This window comes from Haematobia irritans, chromosome 4, assembly GCF_050003625.1.
Source record: "Haematobia irritans isolate KBUSLIRL chromosome 4, ASM5000362v1, whole genome shotgun sequence".
Taxonomy (NCBI): Eukaryota; Metazoa; Arthropoda; class Insecta; order Diptera; family Muscidae; genus Haematobia; species Haematobia irritans.
In genome coordinates, this window is record NC_134400.1 from 149,600,134 (window position 1) to 149,624,895 (window position 24,762).

General features: G+C 36.2%; 1 protein-coding gene across 14 annotated transcripts in view; it reads left to right on the top strand.

Annotated features, from left to right (window-relative positions):
- The window catches only part of Svil (Supervillin), a 1,072,938-nt gene that overhangs the window by 539,446 nt on the left and 508,730 nt on the right, over positions 1 to 24,762 (top strand). For all 14 annotated transcript variants that reach the window (XM_075304572.1, XM_075304568.1, XM_075304567.1 and 11 more), the window contains one exon: positions 17,201 to 18,998. In XM_075304572.1, the coding sequence (XP_075160687.1) occupies positions 17,201 to 18,998 (1,798 nt within the window). The remainder of the gene's footprint in view (positions 1 to 17,200; positions 18,999 to 24,762) is intronic.

Sequence of the window (24,762 nt, forward strand, 5' to 3'; positions counted from 1 at the left end):
ATCTTCTATAGCACTAACTCTATGTGGGAAATTTCATCGAAATCGGTTGAGATTTAGATATAGCTCCCATATATATGTATCGCCCGATTTTGATAAATTTGCCCCTAATAACCTTATTTTTGACCATAGAGGCTTTGTTTATTAACTGATCGTACTCTAATTTTACACAAGGTAACCTTCTGTGGTATGAATCGTACCTGCAAAATATTATACAAATTGGTTCAGATTTAGATATAGGTCCCATATATATGCATCGCTCGATTTTGCCATATCTGGCCATAATACTCTTATTTATTAACCTATGTTAATCAAATTTCAAATTTTAATGTACTAGCTGATCATATTTAGACTTACATGTAGCTAAAGGGTGATTTGTTAAGAGCTTGATAACTTTTTTAAAAAAAAAACGCATAAAATTTGCAAAATCTCATCGGTTCTTTATTTGAAACGTTAGATTGGTCCATGACATTTACTTTTTGAAGATAATTTCATTTAAATGTTGACCGCGGCTGCGTCTTAGGTGGTCCATTCGGAAAGTCCAATTTTGGGCAACTTTTTCGAGCATTTCGGCCGGAATAGCCCGAATTTCTTCGGAAATGTTGTCTTCCAAAGCTGGAATAGTTGCTGGCTTATTTCTGTAGACTTTAGACTTGACGTAGCCCCACAAAAAATAGTCTAAAGGCGTCAAATCGCATGATCTTGGTGGCCAACTTACCGGTCCATTTCTTGAGATGAATTGTTCTCCGAAGTTTTCCCTCAAAATGGCCATAGAATCGCGAGCTGTGTGGCATGTAGCGCCATCTTGTTGAAACCACATGTCAACCAAGTTCAGTTCTTCCATTTTTGGCAACAAAAAGTTTGTTAGCATCGAACGATAGCGATCGCCATTCACCGTAACGTTGCGTCCAACAGCATCTTTGAAAAAATACGGTCCAATGATTTCACCAGCGTACAAACCACACCAAACAGTGCATTTTTCGGGATGCATGGGCAGTTCTTGAACGGCTTCTGGTTGCTCTTCACTCCAAATGCGGCAATTTTGCCATTCAACCAGAAATGAGCCTCATCGCTGAACAAAATTTGTCGATAAAAAAGCGGATTTTCTGCCACTGATTTTGGTAATAAAATTCAATGATTTGCAAGCGTTGCTCGTTAGTAAGTCTATTCATGATGAAATGTCAAAGCATACTGAGCATCTTTCTCTTTGACACCATGTCTGAAATCCCACGTGATCTGTCAAATACTAATGCATGAAAATCCTAACCTCAAAAGAATCACCCTTTATTACATAATAATATTGCCCGATTTTTACAAATTTGGATTTATTACTCACAACTAATTGACCGATTTCCTCTTTTTTAATAATGGACTCAATATTAGTGGCATACTAAATCTTTAGGTGCAAAAAAACACTATATATTGGCAATTTGTGTCAAAGTGCCTAAAACAATCCATTTGTCGATCGAAGTAACATTGCCTTTTGATTTTATCCTTACACCTTTGTCGTATTTGATGGTGTGTGCAACGAATACTACTGCAAGTGACAAGCCCTAAGGCAATATTCAGGATAGCTACAATACTATAGAAATTCTCAGAATTATTTGATGAATGTGAAACTGAAAAGTCTCTCTCTCTTTGTACCCAGAAAGCCAAAGGTTTTAGCCAACATATTTCGTTTGTGTACGATGTAAAACTAGTATTTAAGATTTTTGATGTTTCGAAGAACATTTTTTTAGAAATATTTTCTATTTTGTTCTTCTATTCTATAGATTTCACGTTTTGTTGTTATTCTCTTTTAGGGATTACGAACCATTGACTACGATTTTAAATCACATTGCAAATTTCTTTTACATAAAGTCACGTTGTCTTGACGATAGGGTCTGGATTTTGTCAATCGTTTTATAACCGTTTCATAAAATATAAATATTTCAGTTTGTGGGCAAGAGCCACGCTCGATGGAAAACGACATACACTGAAAAAATATTTAGGTGATATTAAAGATTATGCATCCTAAATTTTAGGATGCGAAATTTACAAAATATTAAGGATAAATTTAATTAAAATAAAGTTTAAAATCTTTTTAATTAAATTTATGACACAATTTTTTTTTAATTTGCGTCTCTCCGTTAAAGTCGCATGTCTTTTAACGTAGGAAAAGTTTCCTTAAATTAAAAAAACACATTTTTGATTTAAAGAAATCGTCCTTAAATTAACTGAACTATTGAATCTTTAGATTTAAGATAAAACAAGTATAAGTGGCCGTAAGTTCGGCCAGGCCGAATCTTATGTACCCTCCACCATGGATTGCGTAGAAACTTCTACGAAAGACTCATCCACAATCGAATTACTTGGGTTGTGGTATCTTAAATTGTTTTCTAAATTGTGAGTTAGTCCATACGTGGTATATATTAGACAAAAAAGGTATGTGTAGGTAAGTCTACAAATCATTACGAATCGATATGGACTTTTGCACGGTACGTAGGGAGCCAGAATTGAAACATGGGGGTCGCTTATATGGGGGCTATATACAATTATTGATATGGCCTAATTTTTGTGTGATTGGGGATCGATTTATCTGAGGGCTATATATAACTATAGACCGATATGGACCTAGTTAGGCATGGTTGTAAACGGCCATATACTAGCACAATGTACCAAATTTCAACTGACTCCGATGAAATTTGCTCCTCCAAGAGGCACCAAAACCAAATCTCGGGAACGGTTTATATGGGGGCTATATATGATTATGGACTGATATGGACCACTTTTGGCATGGTTGTTAAATATCATATACTACCACCACGTACAAAATTTCAACCAGATCGGATGAATTTTGCTTCTCCAATAGGCACCGGAGGTCAAATCTGGGGACCGGTTTATATGGGTGCTATATATAATTATGGACTGATATGAACCAATTCCTGCATGGCTGTTGGATACCATATACTAACATCATGTACCAAATTTCAACCGAATCGGATGCATTTTGCTCTTCGAAGGGGCTCCGGAGGTCAAATCTGGGGATCGGTTTATATGGGGGCTATATATAATTATGCACCGATTTCGACCAATTTTTGCATGGCCATTAGAGACCGTATATTTACACCATGTACCAAATTTCAGCCGGATCGGATGAAAGTTGCATCTCTTAGAGGCTCCGCAAGCCAAATCGGGGGATCGGTTTATATGGGGGCTATATATAATTATGGACCGATGTGGACCAATTTTTGCATAGATGTTAAAAACCATATACTTACCCCATGTACCAAATTTCAGCCGGATCGGATGAAATTTGCTTCTCTTAGAGGGTCTTCAAGCCAAATTTGGGGGTCCGTTTATATGGAGGCTATACGTAAAAGTGGACCGATATGGCCCATTTGCAATACCATCCGACCTACATCAATAACAACTACTTGTGCCAAGTTTCAAGTCGATAGCTTGTTTCGTTCGGAAGTTAGCGTGATTTCAACAGACGGACAGACGGACGGACGGACATGCTCAGATCGACTCAGAATTTCACCACGACCCAGAAAATATATACTTTATGGGGTCTTAGAGCAATATTTCGATGTGTTACAAACGGAATGACAAAGTTAATATACCCCCATCCTATGGGTATAAAAAACCTTCAAATATAGGCTAAGACTTATTTTGGGGATTTAGCATCTTTGGTTTGAAGTTTTTTGGAATTAAGAAAACATTTTTACTTTGAGGTATCCGCTATAATTCTGATTTTTAAACTGACATTTGTTTGTACGTGCGTAGCTTTATTAATATACCGCGAAAAGAAAATGAAAATTCGATAAATGAAATCTGTATTGGTCCAGATTTAAAGCCAGATAGGTGGCAAAAAATGTCTTATTTAAAAAACCCGCAATAACAAAATCCTTAAGAGAAGGTCAAAATCTTCGAATACAAGTAAACTTTTTGAGTGAAGAATTGCGAACGGGTGTTCATGAAACAAAGAATTTCTTCTCCACCCTAATAAACGTTGTGGCTTTTTAACCAATAAATATTTTTTCAAGGAATGCATTTGCATTTACAAATGTATTTCGTTTAATATTTCCACATTAAGTTTTATATTTCAAATGGTTTTCTTGTTCGTGCAAAGAGACTTTTGTTTAGAGCTTTTTGTTTTTGCAATTCCTCATAGCGCTGCCGCTTCCATTCCATACCAAATTGCAAAAAGCACATAACTTATTTTTAATAATGTTTTGTTTTATTGATTTTTACATTTTTGACACTGCCCCACAGTGAATGGAAATAGCTTCTTTACAAATCGACTAAACTGCATTTTTTTATAACGACATTTTTTGATCGTTTTTTTCCTTGATCCAAGTTCTAACCAAAAATTGTGAGGTCATAAGCCCACCAAACAAAAATTTAAACTAAACTGTATTACAAACACAGATGTCACGCTGATTTCACAAAAATATGTAAATATTTTTGGACAAATGCATGGAAATTTATTAGACATAATTATTTATTTATTTTTTTCATTTCTTAAAGAAAAAGTGCAAAAATTTCTTTAGTGTTCTACAAACCCAGCAAAAAAAAAAAGCGTCGTTGGAGAAAATGTTTTTTTTTTGGATCCGGAAGTGGGGCAAAATTGACGCAGAAGCGATGAATTTAACATGGGCTTGTCATAGAACGGATGTCCACCATTTCAACAGCCGGTGCACTAAATTCGCATCACTTCTTACACAGAAAAAAATTTCACGAAAATTTTTCCAATTAAAATTTTAATTGAGTTTTAAAAAATATTCAATTACAAATTTAATTGATTCAACAAATTTTTTAATTGAAACAAAATTCAATCACAAAAATTAATAGTATCAATTAATTTTTTAATTGGATCGATTAATTTTTTAATTGACCTTCAATTAATTTTTTGATTGATACTATCATTTCTGTGATTGAAGACATTTTAATTAAAAAATTAATTGGATCAATTAATTTCGTGATTGAACCAGAAAAAAAATTTTTTGTGTGTAAGGTGTTATGCGAATTCAGTGTTTTGGATGTGAATTAAGAAATTTTGTGATAGTTTGACAAATAAATATTTTTTATGATTTTTAATGCAGTCTAACGCTTGTCTGCAACGTTTGACATCAAATATGTTATTTTCAAAAATTCTCAATTTTTCTAGAATGGATTTAGCATGTTTTCGGCCAAATTTAAATAATTTGTACCACTTTATAAATTCTTAATCTTGTTTTAACCTAATTGAAATAAAATTTTAAATTTCCCATTAAAAATATGAAAAAAGCGAGTTCTGAACTATTTTGTGGGCGACACGAATTTACTAAATCTTTTTGCTTCATTTGTCTACAATGTTTTCCTCTTTTTAAGTTAATTTAACTAACGTACACAAAAAATTGTAGTCAAGAAAACTTTGGGAAAGTTTTTTTGACTACAAATATTTTTTGCATAATTTTTTACATAATTCTATGAACTAAAATAGAGTTGAATTGGCTTTAGTGTAATATAGAGTTCATTTTATTAGTGTAGATTTAAAGTCAAATAGGTCACTAAAAACGACTTTGGTACGGAATCAATACCAAAATCCTTAAGAAAAGGTCCAAATCTTTGGATCCAAGGCTATCAGAGTAAACTATTATATTTGATTTATAGTGGTGGCTATTTAAGATTCGGCCCGGCCGGAAACTTCTCATAAGTGTATTATGATTTATCGATCGATATATAAGTACACAGAAAAAATTTTCACGAAATTTTTTCCAATTAAAATCTTAATTGAGTTTTAAAAAATATTCAATTAAAAATTTAATTCATTCAACAATTTTTTTAATTGAAATAAAAATCAATCACACAAATTAATAGTATCAATTAATTTTTTAATTGGATAAATTAATTTTAAATTGACTGTCAATTAATTTTTTAATTGATACTATCATTTCTGTGATTGAAGGCATTTCAATTAAAAAATTAATTGGATCAATTAATTTCGTGATTGAATCAGAAAAAAAATTCTTTGTGTGTATTAGAAGTATAGGAAAATTGGAGTCATTTTTACAAGTTTTCGACTTAGCAATGACGATTTTACAAGGAAAATATTGGTATTTTTGGCCATTTAAGGCGCAATCAGAAAAGCATATATAGGGACAGTGTTGCCAGAAGTATGGGGAATTCCCTACATGTAGGTTTTGTTTTTGTAATATTTAGCGTCTTGTACGTGCACAATGTAGGGACTTTTCCACTCAACACAATTTTTAATTATTTTCACATTTTGTTGGCTCTAAAGGAGAAAATTATTAACCGGTAATAATGTGTGCACGGTTACCACTCGTGCAAAACAAAATTGTCCCAAATTTGAAAAAAAAAATTACCACAAATCTACCAAGCCAAGCAAGCTACCAATCTATAGAAATTTTTTTCAAAATTTTATTTCTTTTCTTTTGTCAAAATTTTATTCCTGTACAAAATTTTGTCAAAATTTCTTTCTATATAAACATTTTTCAACGTTTTATTTCTATAGAACATTTTGTCAACATTTTATTTCTAAAGAAAAATTTTCTCAAATTTTTTGTTATTTATCTTTATACCCTGCGCCACACTGTGGAACAGGGTATTATAATTTAGTGCATATGTTTGTAACACCCAGAAGGAGACGAGATAGGCATATGGTGTCTTTGGCAATAATGCTCAGGGTGGGCCCCTGAGTCGATATAGCCATGTCCGTCTGTCCGTCCGTCCGTCCGTCCGTCCGTCCGTCCGTCTGTCTGTGAACACATTTTTGTGATCAAACTCTATGTCGCAATTTAAGTCCAATCGCCTTCAAATTTGGCACATGTTCCTAATTTAGGTTAGAATAGAACCCAATTGATTTTGGAAGAAATCGGTTCATATTTAGATATATCGCCCGATATGGACCCAGCAGCCAGAGTTTTATACCGATTTGCTTGAAATTTTGTACAAACATAACACTTAGTCGTATAGTCAAGTGTGCAAAATTTGATTGAAATCGGTTCAGATTTATATATAGCTCCCATATATATCTTTCGCCCGATATGGACTTATATGGCCCCAGAAGCCAGTGTGCAAAATTTGATTGAAATCGGTTCAGATTTATATATAGCTCCCATATATATCTTTCGCCCGATATGGACTTATATGGCCCCAGAAGCCAGATTTTTGGCCGAATTTGGTTGAAATTTTGCACTAGGAGTACAATTAGTTGTATATCAAGTGTGCAAATTTTGAATGAAATCGGTTTAGATTTAGATATAGCTCCCATATATATCTTTCGCCCGATATGGACTAATATGGTCCTAAAAGCCAGAGTTTTGGCCCAATTTGGTTGAAATTTTTCACAGGGAGTAGATTTAGCATTGTAGCTATGCGCGCCAAATTTGGTTGCAATCGATTCAGATTTAGATATAGCTCCCATATATATCTTTCGCCCGATATGGACTAATATGGTCCTAGAAGCCAGAGTTTTGGCCCAATTTGTTTGAAATTTTTCACTAGGAGTACAATTAGTAGTGCAGTTAAGTGTGCAAAATTTGATTGAAATCGGTTCAGATTTAGATATAGCTCCCATATATATCTTTCGCCCGATATGGACTAATATGGTTCGAATAGCCAGAGTTTTGGCCCAATTTGGTTGAAATATTGCACATGGAGTAGAATTAGCATTGTAGCTATGCGTGCCAAATTTGGTTGAAATCGGTTCAGATTTAGATATAGCTCCCATATATATGTTTTTCTGATTTCGACAAAAATGGTCAAAATACCAACATTTTCCTTGTAAAATCGCCACTGCTTAGTCGAAAAGTTGTAAAAATCACTCTAATTTTGCTAAACTTCTAATACATATATATCGAGCGATAAATCATAAATAAACTTTTGCGATGTTTCCTTAAAATTGCTTCAGATTTAAATGTTTCCCATATTTTTTAAAACATTGTGTTCCACCCTAGTCCATTAGCCGACTTAAATTTTGAGTCTATAGATTTTGTAGAAGTCAAATTCTGTCCAGATCGAGTGATATTCAAATGTATGTATTTGGGGCAAACCTTTACATATAGCCTCCAACACATTTGACGGATGTGATATGGTATCGAAAACTTAGATCTACAAAGTTTCGCAGGGTATAATATAGTCGGCCCCGCCCGACTTTAGACTTTCCTTACTTGTTTTTATTTAACTTTAATCTACCAAACATCAAAAATTCGACCAGTCTACCAAACAGAAAAATTTTCTAAAACTTGGTCAACATTTTATTTCTATAAAAATTTTTTTCAAAATTTTATTTCTATAGAAAATTTTGTCAAAATTTTATTTCTACACAAAATTTGGTCAACATTTTATTTCTATGGAAAATTTTGTCAAAATTTTATTTCCATAGAATGTTTTGTCAAAATTTTATTTCTATAGAAAATTTTCTTAAAATTTTATTTCTAAAGAAAAATTTCTCGATTTTTTTTATAGAAACTTTTTACAAACTTTTATTTCTATAGAGATTTGATCTACCAAAACATCAAAAATTCTACCAATCTACCGAACAGAAAAAATCTTCTAAAATTTGGTCAATATTTTATTTCTATAGAAATTTTTTTCAAAATTTTATTTCTATAGAAAATTTTGTCAAAATTTTATTTCTACAGAAAATTTGGTCAACATTTTATTTCTATAAAAAATTTTGTCAAAATTTTATTTCCATAGAATGTTTTCTCAAAATTTTATTTCTATAGAAAATTTTATTTCTAAAGAAACATTTCGCGATTTTTTTATACAATCTTTTTCCAAAATTTTAATTCTATAGAGATTTGATCTACCAAAACATCAAAAATTCTACCAATCTACCAAACAAACAAAAAAAATTGTATTTTTGGTAAAATTCTACCAACTGTGGCAACCGTGGTGGTAATGCAAATTAATTTTTACGTAATATACATTGGATTTTCTTATGTCTTAAGATAATAAAGAACATAGAACCATTTTTGTTTTGTAAATTTCTTTTGGAAATGTAGGGAAAGAAGCGAACTTTTTTGTCCTTGTATGGTAAACCGAAAACTTTCCCAGGCAACACTGTATATGGGAGCTATATCTAAATCTGAACCGATTTCAACCAAAATTTAGCACACATCGTTACAATGTTATTTCTACTTCCTGTGTAAAATTTCACGTAAATTGGATTACAAATTTAACCTCTGTGGTCATATGAGTGTAAATCGGACGAAAGATATCTATATGCACGCTCACAAAAAATCGCTTCTGTAACATATACTCCCAAACATATTTTGCTTCAAGCATATTCATTTTTGGCTATTGCCCAAACATTTATATGTTTGATCTCTTCCAATATATAATATGTTTGAAAGCATATTGGTCTAAACAATATATGTTTGGGTAGTCAATTTCCAAACATTTTGTAGTTTTGCATCCAAATTCAATAATGTTGTCTTCCAAAAAACAATATGTTATTATGTGAACATATAATATGTTTGGAAGCATTTTGCACCCAAAAATATTATATGCTTACAAAAATTCTCCCAAACAATATTGTGCTTAAAATTTTATTTATTTATTTATATATTTACAATCATAATGAATTATGAAAATAAACAGGTAATATAGGTGCTAACAACATAGGTTTTCGACCTGAATGCTCAAAATTTTGTTTCTGCCCAATTGTATATTCCCCGACATCTTTCTCACTTCCACGAGATTTTTTAGTTCTTAGCACCTTTTTCTGTAATACAAACATTGTAGAAGAAATTATTCAATTTTATGATTTTTTTATTTTAATTTTACCTTTTGCCGGACGGGGATTCGAACAGCGGACCACACAGTTTGTAAGGATCAAAGAAGTAGCTGATCAATTGCCCAAGGAAAAATAAAATGTTAATTTTGTAATAACAAGCAACAACCACCAACTTAATTCAATATCGCTCCCCGTTAAATAGCGCTCCAATCTACTAAACACATATATGTTTATAGGCTATTTCTAAATTAATATATGTTTGCATTCAAGCATATTATATTTACAAACATTTTATGTCCCAAACATAATATGTTCTAACATATTAACATATATGTCCCAAACATGTTATGCTAGTTTATGAACATTATATGCTTGCACTCAAAAATATTGTGTTTAAAAATTTGTGTTCCAAACATATAATGTTTATAGCCAAACATATGAAAAACAGTCTTTTTCAACCGTGTGGGAGCTATATCTAAATCGTAACCGATTTCAACCAAATTCGACAAACTTTATGACACCATCAATTGCACTGCCAATTGATGGCAAAAGCAAAATTCTGGCTTCTGGGGCCATATTAGTTGATATCGGGCGAAAGAATATATGGGAGTTATATCTAACTCTGAATCGATTTCTTCCAAAATCAGTAGGGTTCTATTCTGATCCAAAACAGAAACTTGTGCCAAATTTTAAGTCGATTGGACTAAAACAGCGACCTGTACGTTAATTACAAAAATGTGTTCACAGACGGACGGACATTGCTTGATCGACTCAGGGGCCGGCCCTGAACAATATTGCCAAAGACACCATATCTCTATCTCGTCTCCTTCAGGGTGTTACAAACGTATGCACTAACTTATAATCTCTTGTTCCACAGTGTGGCGCTGGGTATAAACAACAGAAAAGATCTCGCATCGCGATTGCATGGCCAATTTGCTATAATTGGAATTAATTGAAAGTCAATTAAAAAAAGTAATTAATCCAATTAACAAAATTAATTGATACTATTAATTTTTTGATTGATTGATTTTTATTTCAATTAAAAAATTTGTTGACTTAATTTTTCAATTGAATATTTTTTAAAACTCAATTAAGACTTTAACATATTTGGAAATTTTTTCGTGAACACTTTTTCTGTGTACAAACAAATAATTTTGTTCCAATAGAAATAAGTTAAATTTATCGTTAGTTTAACTATGGATTTTTTTTCGGTGTAATTTTTCCAAACCACTCTCAATCCAACTTTTAGTGCGAATGTTTTATTTGATTTATTCACTTTCAGTGACTTTTACCCATTTACATATCTCTTTGTACTTGTCTCTGTATTTCCTCTTCCGTATATAACCGAAACCTTAATATTGACACCTGTTGAGTATTCATTATTGTCAATATGGCTTAACGTAAGCCGACATTTGAAGTGGATTTAAACAAAATAGTCTATCAATCGAATGCCATAATCTAATTTAGTATTTTTTCGCTTGCTTTTTTGTTTTTTTGTTTTCACACCAATTCAAGTGTTCACAAAGAAATTAAAAACAAAAACAGACCAGCACAAGTACAAATATTTAGACTAAGCCAATCTAGAATGGACTCTATTACCGCCTGTGCTTCATACTCCTCATAGCCTCCCCTTGTCACCGCCATACGGGCGTAAGAGAACAATGAATGATACTGTTTGCGATGAAATCGGGCCAATGCGATGTGAATTCGATTCGAGGAGACTGACCCACAAAAAAAAGAAGTGGTTTCTAGTGGCCGTTAATGCCAAAATTTGTCATGAAAGTGGTTGTTGTCGCCGTCATCGGTGTCATGATTTCGATTACAACCTACAACAATGACGTGCAAAATTTAGTCTAATTGTAAATAATTCTAGGCAAAGATGTTTAAGGCGGCCGCAAATTTAACAGCAAGGTAAACCCAGAGCAACGAAAAAAAAAAAACAGAAGACAAGTTTTACAGACCCAAAACAAATGCTTGTAAACGAATTTCGAGAAAAAAAAGAAAAAAAACAAATAAAACAAGTGTTGACACAAAAGTGCCAGATCAATTCACTATAAATTGAATTATAAGGTCAAACAGTGTCAATAACAAATTCGTATACTGCAATTAAATATATTCCCTTCGTTGTGTCATTTAAGAATAGGATTTAATGTCATCTTTGTAGCCTAAAAAGCTATGAAAATCGATTCGAAAAGCAATGAATTTTACAACGGCTTGTCATAGAGTGAAAATCATCGTTTTAAGTACCCGCTTATCACAATAGACTTAATACGCAGAAAAAAATATCACCACAATATTTCCAATTAAAAAGTTAATTGAAGTTGAAAATTTTTTCAATTAATAAATACAATTGATACAATTAACTTTTTAATCATGATAGAAACATTAAGTTAATTAAGTCAATGATTGAAAATTTTACAATTTTTAATTAGGAAAATTAATTGATACAATAAACTTTTTAAACAAATTCGGAAGACTAATTCAGTAAAAAAAGTGCTGATTTGTTTTTAATTAAAAATGTATTTCAAACAATCATTTGTTAATCCAAATAAAAACTCTAAGCCAATTCAGAAAGTAATTAAAAAAAGTTACCTTTTTTAATTAATAAATTAATTGAGTTTTGCAATCAACATCAATTAAATTTTTAATTGAATCAATTAAAAAATTAAATTTTTAATCAAGAATTTTTTCTATGCCCAATTAAAACTATTATTGATACTATCATTTTCGTGATTGAAGACATTTCAATTAAAAAATTAATTGGATCAATTAATTTGGTGATTGAATCAGAAAAAAATTTTTTGTGTGTAGTCTAAGTGAGCCTGAAAATATATCGGACTTCCACTTAACCTATGATTTTTGCAAACTCGCCTATCAGGCAGCTACCCGTTACAGCAGATATCAGGAGTTATATCTGACGTCTTGAGAACACTAGCAATGCTAGTGTGCGGTTTAAATGGGGCCATATGTTATTTGTTTAGTGTCGTTGCAACCCTTGCAATTCTTCCATCGGACATTCACCATCATAACAGCCTTCTCACGCAGTATGAGCTTGCTGATAGCCGGAGGTATACCAACGGATTCTAGATTCCCTCGAATAAGTAAGGCTCCTAACCTTGCTATCAGCTTCGCAGTTCCCTGGTATATCCTTGTGGCCAGGCACCCATACCAGGGATAAAAAATATAATTTTTTCGAAAGCACAAAAAAGGTATTTTTTGAGCGAAAAAGTACTTTTCACAAAATTTCGGATTTTGTGCAACAGAAACATACTGCGGATATAAAATTAATTTCTTATGAGGATGACATTATGCCAAAAGTACTAACGGCATCATATTTTTATTGGTTTAACTCTGTAACGACATGTTTTCAATACTGTTAGCCAGGAAAGATCCAGCGGGTCCCAGTTGTCCATCCAATGTGGAGCCATCAGTGCTTATTCCCCGGGGTCTGTGCGCACCTCACCTCACTGTTGGCAATTAGAGTTTCACAACTTTTTGTCAAAGAGCGGTTTCGCCAGAGTGTAATCACAACGTTTGGCACATCTAGCATTACTTTGAGGACCAAACTGTGATCGTTCATTTTTCAGCGTTTTGACAGCGATAGCTCGGGCAACCGTACAGCTGTTGTTGGGCAATAGATGCAAAATTACATTAAGGGAATCTGTTCCTGTCTTACTGAATGCACCTGAGATACACAAGCACGCCATTTGCTAAATTTGATCTAAACTTGTCGGTTTCTGAAGTGCCAGCCACCAAACCATACAGCATTATAGGTCTAAACAGCCAATGCACAATATTCCGTATTAGTCCCCACTTTGTTCCTATTGTCTTTTTGCACGAGTACAAAATTACCGTGGCCTTTCTCTCCCTTTCTTCAATATTAAGCTTAAAGTTCAGCCTCCTGTTGCCAAGGTATTTTGCACACTCAGCAAAGTGAATTTCAATACCACCTAAAGAGATGAGTTAACCTTGGGAAGTTTGCGTCCTTTGCAGTACACGAGTAATTCTGGCTTTGCAGGATTAATCCCTTGACTATTTCGCCCTTCGCCCATTTCTAAGTCATCCGGAGGGCTCTCTGTATAACATCTCTAATTATGGAAGGGAATTTTTCCCCGACTGTGCCTCTGTTCACATACATCACAGTTCAGATAGTGAGGTTTTATTAAAGCTAACTAGTTCATGCAATGCAGTCTCAGTATGCAGGCCTTCGAATAAGCGTATTGTCGTTTCGAAAGCAATCTTGAATCGATGCTGGCTCTAAGACAAATATCAATCAGCCTCACCAGCACCTTAAGATGGAATGAGGATAAGCTGATTGGTCGGAAATCCTTCTCACTCGAGTGAAAGGATTTTCCCGTTTTATATATGAAAACTACATTTGTTTCCTCCACTTTCCTGCAATATATGCCAAATTGATACAGACCTTATATATCGCTGACAACCACGGGATAATCCTGTCCGTCTTTGCTTGTAACTCCGCCGGAGTAATTCCATTCCACTTTATTCTAGATTCCCATACAATTTCTTCGATAAGAAATGACCGCTGAGCCTCTATGGTATTTCCAGGAGATTGTTCAGTCTTCTGATTTCAGTATCAGTTGCAGTGATTATTCGCACACCCATAGTAAAAATCATAAACGACGTGCTCATTGATGATGGGAGCCAACGTGGTGCAATGTTTAGCATGCCCGCCTTGCATACACAAGGTCGCGGGTTCGATTCCTGCTTCGACCCAGCACCAAAAAGTTTTTCAGCGGTGGGTTATCCCACCTCAGTAATGCTGATGAATATCACCTGAGTGTTTCAAAGCTTCTCTAAATGGTTTCACTGCAATGTGGAACGCCGTTTGGACTCGGCTATAAAAAGGAGATCCCTTGTCATTGAGCTTAACATGGAATCGGGCAGCACCCAGTGATAAGAGAGAAGTACTATCCCAATGTACAGAATAATCTAAGTGAGCCTGATACATCGCGCTGTCACCTAGCCTATTTAAAAATGATCCGTTCATGAAAGTAAATCAATACACATGTGGTGTCAAATGGAGAACAGACGGTGCCAATCTGATAACGATAAAATGACACCATGGGTTGTCAAAACAACAACCAGCGTTCAAAATCTGAAAACGTAATGTTTACGAATTTCCAAAAATAATATAAACTCCACTACCGTGACTCGGATGGATTGCCTGCACCATACTCCAACAGTCCCACCATACTCCAACAGTCGTGAACGTTTCCGTTTCATTTTGTTACCGTTCGTTCACGATTTTGGAATGTATTTTTTTTAGAATATGGTGTGTGTCGACCCATGTTTTAGCCCCCCACATAGACCGATCTCCTTTTAGAAACCGTAATTTTTATCCGTTTTGCTAAAAAATGTTGTTGTTGTTGTAACAGTTTTTAATGTAGTTTCATCCATTTTGTTCTATGCTTGTGTAGTTCAGCTGGTAGCCAGATCAAGGAACTCTGCGACAAGGATGGGGTGTGTCCAGAATGATCTGGTAGTGAGACGGGTAGGCTTAGCTGGGCAAGCAAAAAGGTGACGAGTGTCATGTGGCCCTTGATTACATAGGGGACACACGTCAGCTACGCTGCTATCAATCACTGATAAGTATGAATTGAGGCGGCTGCACTTGCCTGATCTTAGTTGGGCCAAAACTACCCTTGTCTGTCGTGGGAGGTCTCTCTCCTCCGGTGCAATGGGCGGCGGTCGGACTCCGAGAACAGGATTAACCTTGTAGCTTCTCACCGCTTCAGCTACAGTATCCTCATGAATCCTGTTCAGACCTGTCTGGTATGCTGCCTGATCTAGAGGCTCTCTTTTGTAACGCTGGATCTCGGGCTCTAGAAGGTGAAGATCAACCCTTACATTCCTGGGTGGAGGTTGTCTATCCACAATATGGCGATTCGGATGACAACTTCGATGGCAACCCAAGAGGTACTGCTTTGACAACATGTAGTTGTGTCGACGCACTGGGATGATCTTGGTCTCCTCATAAAGGTGATCCAGGGGTGTACTGCGGAGTCATCCTGTTGCGGTTCTACGGGCAGCGTTCTGACAGGTCTGTATGTTATTCCACTGCGTATCACTCGTTTGAGGTTTCCACACTGGCGCTGCATAGTTTACCACTGACCGGCCAATTGCCTTATATTTAGTTAACAAGGTTTCTTTGTCCACACCCCAAGTGCTGCCGGCAAGCGACTTGAGGACCTTGTTTCTACCGTGGAGCTTATCACAAATTGCAGTGGCATGGGCCGACGACTTAAAAAGGCTGTCGAATGTGTCCCCGAGAATCTTGGGGTAATTTGTTATCGGAATTGTTTCGCCATCGACTCTGACATTCAACTGCCTGCGTACTTCCGCCGTCCATGTAGTGAATAGTGTGGCTGAGGATTTGGTGGGAGATATCCTTAAATTTATTGCAGTGAAATAACTGGTAAGATCAGCGAGGTAGACATTCAATCGATCGCATATGTCATCAGCAATGGACCCGGAAGCCATGATTGTGCAATCGTCCGCATAAGACATAATCTCGACGCCGTCAGGAGGGGGTGGAATCGAGGACAGGTAGAAGTTCAACAGTGCCGGAGATATCACCCCGTCCTGGAGAACTCACGGGGTTTTGACTTCACTTCACAACGAAGGGAATACTCTAGTTGTATAACATATCAGCCACCATGTTTATCCATCGAACATCGTACATTTAAGCTTTGGTATGGCGTCGGCCATTTTTTCCCATTTTAAAATTTGTTGACTTTATGGCAATGCAGATGACTGAATATTTCATTTCACAAAGTTCTTCCTCATGTTACCTGCAATAAAACTCTTTATTGCAATTTAAACATGTCTGTCTGTCCTCATGACACTGGTGGGTGTCATGTATTCTTTTGGCTTTTATAGTATGTCATCCCATATTATACATTTTATTAAAGATTATTTAACCGATTTGACATTTACCATTTGACCTTTGTGCTCACGAAATTGTGGTGACGGTGTCCATAATATTCACAACACAGGAAAGGCCACCCAGCAAAAAAAAAGCGTCGCCAAACAAAGTAGTGAGAATGTTCTTTTTGGATACGGTAATGGTTCCAAATTAGCGCAGAAACAATGAATTTAACAAGGGCTTGTCATAGGATGGATGGCCACCATTTCAACAGCCGTTGCACTGAACTTGCATCACTTCTTAAGGTGTGATCCGAATTCAGTATTTTGGATGTGAATTAAAAAATTTGTGAGATTTTGTCAAATAGTTTTTTTTTTATAATTTTATGAAACGTTTGATTTCAAAATATTTTTATATATTCCCAATTTTTCTACAATTGATTTAGCATTTGTTTTTTTCGACAAAATTTTAATAATTTCTACCATTTTAAAAATTCTCATTTAAAATTAAATTAAATTTGATCTAACCATGGAAACCCTTCCACTTACTTTTGCTAATATTTTTATGCTCATTTTATCTCGTTACAGAAACCGCCATCGATAAATCGGCAAACGACTTAACTAATTCAGTATCATCCACTGCCAAAACTAGCTGCCAACTACAACAACAAAATCCCCAACAACTACAATATCCCCCAACAGAACAGCAGCAACAATCATTGCTGAAGAAACAACAAAATTTCAAAAACTATCAAGGACATCATCCCCATTTTCACCATCACACTGCACCAGCCTATTACACCGATCTACACCTAAGAATTCATACGCCAGAGGTTAAGGATTCATTGAATGAAAACTATCGTAGTGTCTATAGGACACCATCAAAACTAGTGGAAGACGAACGACAATTTCCAAAATCAACAACAGCAACTGTGGCTCCACCGCCCTTACTAACGAAATCGTTGCCCAAAGATTTTGCAACAGAACAGCAGGAAGGTAACTCCACAACATCGAGCTCTTCGTTTTTTCGTGGGGCCGCTTGCGGTCTCCCCAAGGAGGAGCAACGAAAAATACCCAACGAACCAGCATACGGGAACTCATCGCCAAGTTTGGCCCACCCTGCAAAAGGTAATAGTCCCCTGTTGGGGGATGAACCTCTTCCCCTTGTGGCCAGTAGCGATGGTAGTGTAGTTTTTGCTTGTACCAATTTTAAGCCCACGAACTCTGTTCATCCATCGACAATTTCACCCAAACAATCACCTTCGACGGGTCGTCGTAGCCGCAATCCGCAACGTTTCAATAACCGACGTCGAGCCGTGCGGGTACGAAGCGAATCACGGCCCATTAGTGCCCTTTATGATATAATATGCAAAGAAAAGGGTCTGGAAATCTGTACGACCACCACAAATGACGAAGATTCTTCTCCGCACCAGAGTCACGACGAGAAATTGACCAAAACTCGTCGTTCCCATTCAAGATCTGTGACGAAGCAAGCGACCAAAGCCAGTAGCTATAGCGGCTCGGGCGGCGGTATGATGTCTCCTGGAGGCGATCCCAACCGGGGGCTTGCCGTAGGCCAGAAGAAACGCTCCAAGGACAAACACTCATCGCCTTCGGCAATGATTTTCATCAATGATCTCAATGACAGTGATGACGACGAAGGTGGTCTCTCGCGAAAACCTCATCGTCTTAAGATTGACCAGCGGCAAAAAGCCAATCTACTTGGCGATGCTAAGTCCGCCTCACTTCCACCAGGCCTTAAAGGTCTATCGGACTCTAGCCATAATGCGGATAGTAACAGCAGTTTCCCTTCTCATCACCATCAACACTATCATGATCACCATCATCCATCCAGTAGAGTAACTCAAGAGTCCCCCAAAATGCTCCAGACCAGTAGTGCTAGTGACAATGTACTTAAGTCTAATTACTCATCATTATCATCATCGGCTATGGCGGGTGGTACAAACCCTGCCCCCATTACCCCAAAGGAGCACATAAACGTAGTAGCATCAGGTGCTGGCACCTCTGCCATAGGTGGATCAATGCAAACGGCGGTGGTGATGGCATCACCAAATAAAACCGCAGCTGACCGCTTTCAACGTAAATATAGACGTTCACGCGATGAGAAGCCAAGACGTCATACAGATGGTGGTATCCAATTTCCGTCGGCAATTGAACAAACAAATGATTGGCCTGAGGCACAGTATCTTCCTTATGAGGACAATGGTGATGAGGAGGGAAATAATGGTGATGTTAGTGTTCATCGTCATTCTCATCATCATCATCGGCATCACCATAAGAATGCCTCCTACTCGTCGCTACAGCAGCATCCACATCTTCATGATTTAAATGGTGCTGGTCACGAATCTACCACAAATGCTAAAAGGTAAGTGCATGAATTTCTTCGACTACCTGCTTCAATGCCATCATCACAACTTTGCCTATGGTAAGAGTGCCATGTTTACTTGTTTGAAGTTTTCATTTGGATGATTTTTGAGAAAATTTGCCTTAATAATAACCTCGGGATTGTCTTTGGAAAATTACACTCCATTTGAGACGTGCTGTTATCCTTGGGCTTGTCATGGATTCAGTAGTTGACATTGTTTTCCATCGCATAGAGTTGCACTCTTCGGAGATGCACAAGCAATCTCAAATTCTTAGGTTACAGATGAAAGAACGAGAAACGTCGTAGAATAGGGAATGCAGATAAATTCCTCGTAGTTATACACAAACGCAGTAGTTCGAAATGTTTACTAGCTACAGTTTGAGACAACCACCATTTTTATATCCTTTGCCATACACACAGAAGAAATTTCACCAATATTTTAACAATTAAAGTTATAATTAAGAACTCTGTTAAAAAGTTAATTTATTTAATTATTTTTTTTAATCAATGTAATAATGAATTACGAAAATTATTTAGATCGTGTCATTATCACTGATCGGTCTATACGATTCACCCTTGCTCGTGTTTTGCCTCACTTCAGTAGTGAAATCGCCCCTATCCATTGCCCAGACATCGGGTATAAAGAGAACAAATTGAGAGAAGGACAAGCTCTCAATTCCCAGTATTCCCAGATGCTTCAACATGAACATAGAAGTTCCATCGGAGCCTAGCGCCTTGGATGATTTTACACTGTTGATAACATTGGTAACATCGGCAGAGGTAAGTTGTAGTGTGTTGCTGGCACGGAAACCACTCTCGGAATAAAAAACAAAAGATCGGTTAAAACATCTTTAGATCAATCACCGTCACGTCGTCAAAGGTGACTGAAATCTCATCATCTCTTGATCGGAGTCTCTAGAGGGTTCTTACTGGTGACCATAACTCTGTGCCTGTGATTATGATACATTCCTTCAGGTGTTCTTACCTTAAGTTCCACTTGTGCAATATCTTTAGATTATCCGACTATGAGAAACTAAAGATATTCCTGGTGGACTGATGAAATTTCCCATAATTCTCGTGGGGATCTCTTCGATTACCGTGCCAAATGTGAAATCATCGATCTGCTCTACCAAAGCTATACCTCTCTAATTTTACAGATTAGCAGGGTTACCACGTTCGCCAGTCCCGCCGCTTCTGATGAGAAATCGTGTCTCTCTTGGGCAATTCGATCAGCGGATGTGAAGCGAGCGGCAGCTGCTGTTCAGAATGTGTCCCGGAAGCTAACTGAAGCGGCGATCGGTGCATTGACTGGTTGCCGGCACTTGTCATTTATTCGACCAGGCGAAGCTAAGGATATGTCTGGTGAATTGCTGCAATCGCCCATCTCGTTTTACCGTGCAAAATGTGACTTCATCGATTTGTTCTGCCAATGCTATGTCTTCTGGTATTCTTCTTCTGCTCATTCACAAACTTATTAACTTATAGGTTCAGTTTCCTGATTTTAGGATCAGCAAGGTTAGCACGACGATGATCATCACTCTCTCCAGTCCCCACGCTTCTGAAATTGGGTCTCACGTGGGCAATTCGACCAGCGGGTGTGAAGCGAACGGCCGCTGAGTTAATCATGTCCCTGGACATCTTTTGATGAATATGGGACGGGGACGGAATCTAACTGGAGCGGCAATCGGTGTATTCTCTGAAGACACACCAGTTTGCGTTCTTCTCGTTGATAGACGTACGACGCTCAGAGGTTATGCAACTGGAGGGTTGGTCAATGATGAGAATTATCCACATTCAGAATCAGTGGGTTTAGCACGGCGGTATGAAACGAGGTCCGTTGTGTTAATCATTTCCCAGAACACCTTCTGAACAGCATGAACATGGGACGGGGACGGAAGCTAACAGGAGCGGCGATCGGTGTATTCTCTGAAGACACACAAGTTTGCATTCTTCTCGTTGATAAACGTACGGCGTTCAGAGGTTATACAACTGGAGGGTTGGTCAACTATGAGAATTATAAAGAGGTGGTACGATCCTAATGCAATTACGGGTTGCGAGATTTCGCCGACCAGCCGAAGCTCAGGATATGTCTGGTGAAGTCATCGATTTGTTCTGCCAATGTTATTCCTCTCTGGTGTTCCGCTTGTGTCCATCGACAAACTTACTAACCTCTATATTTAGTATCCTGATTTTAGGATCAGCAGGGTTAGCAGGACGGCCGATTTTGCTGGGAAGTGGGCCACACCTGGGCAATTCGACCAGCGGGTATGAAACGAGCGGATGTTGCGTTAATCCTGTCTTGTAATACCTTCTGAGCAATATGTTCTGGATGGGAGCGCACTAAAGCGGCGATCCGTGTATTCTCTGCAGCCGTTCCAGATTGCTTTCTTTTGGTTCAAAGGTTATAAATCTCGAGGGTCGGTCAATGATGAGAATTATGGGAAGGTGCTATGGTTTTAATGAAATTATTGGTTGCCGGTACTTGTCATTTATCCGACAAGCCGAAGTTAAGGATATGCCAGGTGAATTGCTGTAATCGCCCTTAATTCTCGTGAGGTATCTGAGGATATGTCTGGTGAAGTCATCGATTTGCTCTGCCACTGGTATACCTCTCTGCAGTTCCGCTTGTGCTCGTCGATTGTCTTACTAATCTCTAGATTCAGTTCCCTGAGTCTATGATCAGCAGGGTTAGCACGACGGCGATCATCATGCTCGCCAGGCCTAACTTCCTTGTGCTAGGAAGTTGGGCCTCACCTGGGCAAATCGACCAGCGGGTGTGAAGCGAGCAGCTGCTCCGGCGATCGGTGTATTCTCTGACGGCGCGCCAGTTTCCTTTCTTCTTTTTGATAAACGTACAGCGTTCAGAGGTTATAAAACTGGAGGATTGGTTAATGATGAGAATTATGGGGAGGTGGTCCCAATCAAATGACGGGCTACCGGGATCCACTGCTGCTGTCGTTGACACAGCATCCTGTCCCTTGTCAGTATGACTATACTACGGCAGCGATGTTAGGCCGCAGAAGTTCTGGAAATGTATCCACTCCAGGCACCGGTTACACCTCACGAAAACCGAATGGTTGTGAATTTGGTTTCGGCAGACTGAATAGACGCAAACGGAGGAGACTCCCCGGGATGCACCTTCACCAACAAAAACAACACGTATACGAATGTGGTAACTGTTTGACCGATGTCTTGGTCCCATCGGATCAATCCGGTGCTGAGAACTCGCCACCGTATATCCCGAATTACGCTATCTTTTGTCAAAAATTTACACTTCCAATATTCGAACTCTTAGCAAGACCCCAATATTTAATGTCGTCTAAGCCATTCTAGCTGACGAACATTTATGCTCTTTTTACACGCACCTACACTCGAAAAAAAACAAGTTTTCTTGGATCCAAAGATCCCCGGGACAAAGATGCGGCTTTTTATACTCTACGCCACACTGTGGAATAGGGCATTAAAATTTAGAAGATGGCACCCGAGTCTATCTAGCCATGTCCCACCGTCTGTCTGTAAACACATTTTAGTGATCAACGTCTAGGTCACAGTTTTAGTTTCATCGACTTTAAATTTGGCACACGCATGTATTTACGGTCAGAGTAGAATCGTATTGATTATGGAAGAAATTCGTTCAGATTTAGATATAGCTCCCAACAAATTGGATAGATTTGAGATGATACTAAAACTGTTGGTCTACACGGTGGTGAACATTGTACATTGTAGTCGATCCCGCCCGACTTTAGTCTTTCCTTACTTGTTTGTTAGTTAGTCAGTTTTAAATACCACCCTATTTGATACTTTATTTTAAATCTAATTTCTATGCCGCATCTATATTCGATAAACGGATAGGCTTTCTTCCAAGTATCAATCATCGTGACGAGTCAACGAAACATATTAATCCAACATTTTCATTGCTTTCATACCACATGCATCTGTTTCACTTTCAAAGTTTTACGCAATTTGTTAAAAATTTCCATAAAAATGACTAAACGAAAAAAAAAACGCAGAAATATAGAAAACTATTAGTTTTTGTGCTTCATTATTAAGCTCTCACAAAAATTTGGTCTCAGTACGTATGAGATGATTTGGTCGTTGGTCAAACTGGCAGTAGGAAAACTACGAGCACACTTTTACAAATGAAGGTGCGGTCACCAACTAGCTAGCAATCAATCCAACGGTGGTAGTGAGTGTAAGTCAAGTGGCCAAACGCGTATATAAAAATTTTTAAAGTCTGCTCTGTTGTTTCATAAACTGTATTATTACCATCATTTGTATGCAAAATTAATAGTTGCACGCACTTATCTTCTAACAATGTGAAGATCTGTGGGTACAACTGGTATGGTTATGGTACAGTGGGTCTTGGTTAAAATATCGCAAATTATGTTATTAGTAAAATGATATTGAAAATTTACTATATGGATATTGTTGATCATACCATAAGTTCTATAGAAATAAAAATTTTGAGAAAATTTCCTATAGAAATAAAGTTTTGACAAAATTTTCTATAGAAATAAAATTTTGACAAAATTTTCTATAGAAATGAAATTTTGAGAAAGTTTTCTATAGAAATGAAATTTTGAAAAAATTTTCGATAGAAATGAAATTTTGACAAAATTTTCTATAGAAATAAAATTTTGAGAAAATTTGCTATAGAAATAAAGTTTTGAGAAATTTTGCTTTAGAAACAAAATTTTGACAAAATTTTCTATAGAAATAAAGTTTTGAGTAAATTTTCTATAGAAATGAAATTTTGAGAGAATTTTCTATAGAAATAAAAATTTTTGTAAATTTTCTATAGAAATAAAATTTTGACAAAATTTTCTATAGAAATGACATTTTGAGAAAATTTTCGATAGAAATGAAATTTTGACAAAATTTTCTATAGAAATAAAATTATGAGAAAATTTTCTATAGAAATAAAATCTTGAGAAAATTTGCTATAGAAATAAAGTTTTGAGAAATTTTGCTTAAGAAAAAATATTATGAGAGAATTTTCTATAGAAATAAAATTTTGAGTAAATTTCCTATAGAAATAAAATTTTGAGAGACTTTTCTATAGAAATAAAATTTTGACAAAATTTTCTATAGAAATAAAATTTTGACAATATTTTCTATAGAAATAGAAATTTCACAAAATTTTCTATAGAAATAAAAATTTTACAAAAATTTCTATAGAAATAAAATGTTGAGAATATTTTCTATAGAAATAAAAATTTGACAAAATTGTCTATATAAATAACATTTTGAGAACATTTTCAATTGAAATACAATTTTGACAAAATTTTCTGTAGAAATAACATTTTGACAAAATATTCTATAGATATAAAATTTTGACAAAATTTACTACAGAAAAAAATTTCCAATCTTTTCTATAGAAATAAAATTTTAACAACAATTTTCTATAGAAATGGAATTTTGAGAAAATTTTCTATAGAAATAAAATTTTGACAAAATTTTCTATAGAAATAAAATTTTTGTTTTGTTTTTTTTTTTTTCTTTAATCAGTGTTGTTGTTTTTGATTTCGGCTTAAAACCATGCATTGACTAAACTACAAGTGTAGCTTAACCAACAGAGGAAAAGAATGTTTGTCAAATTTATTTGGGCAAAGCCCTATAGACTGCAAGATGGTTGGATGGACGCACGTTTCGGAATTACCACATTCCTCATCAGCATTCTCTACTTGCAGCAAAACTATCAACCAATTATCAGAATAAATTCAGGCAGTTCACTAAACCCAAAGGTGAACCACACTTGAACCTT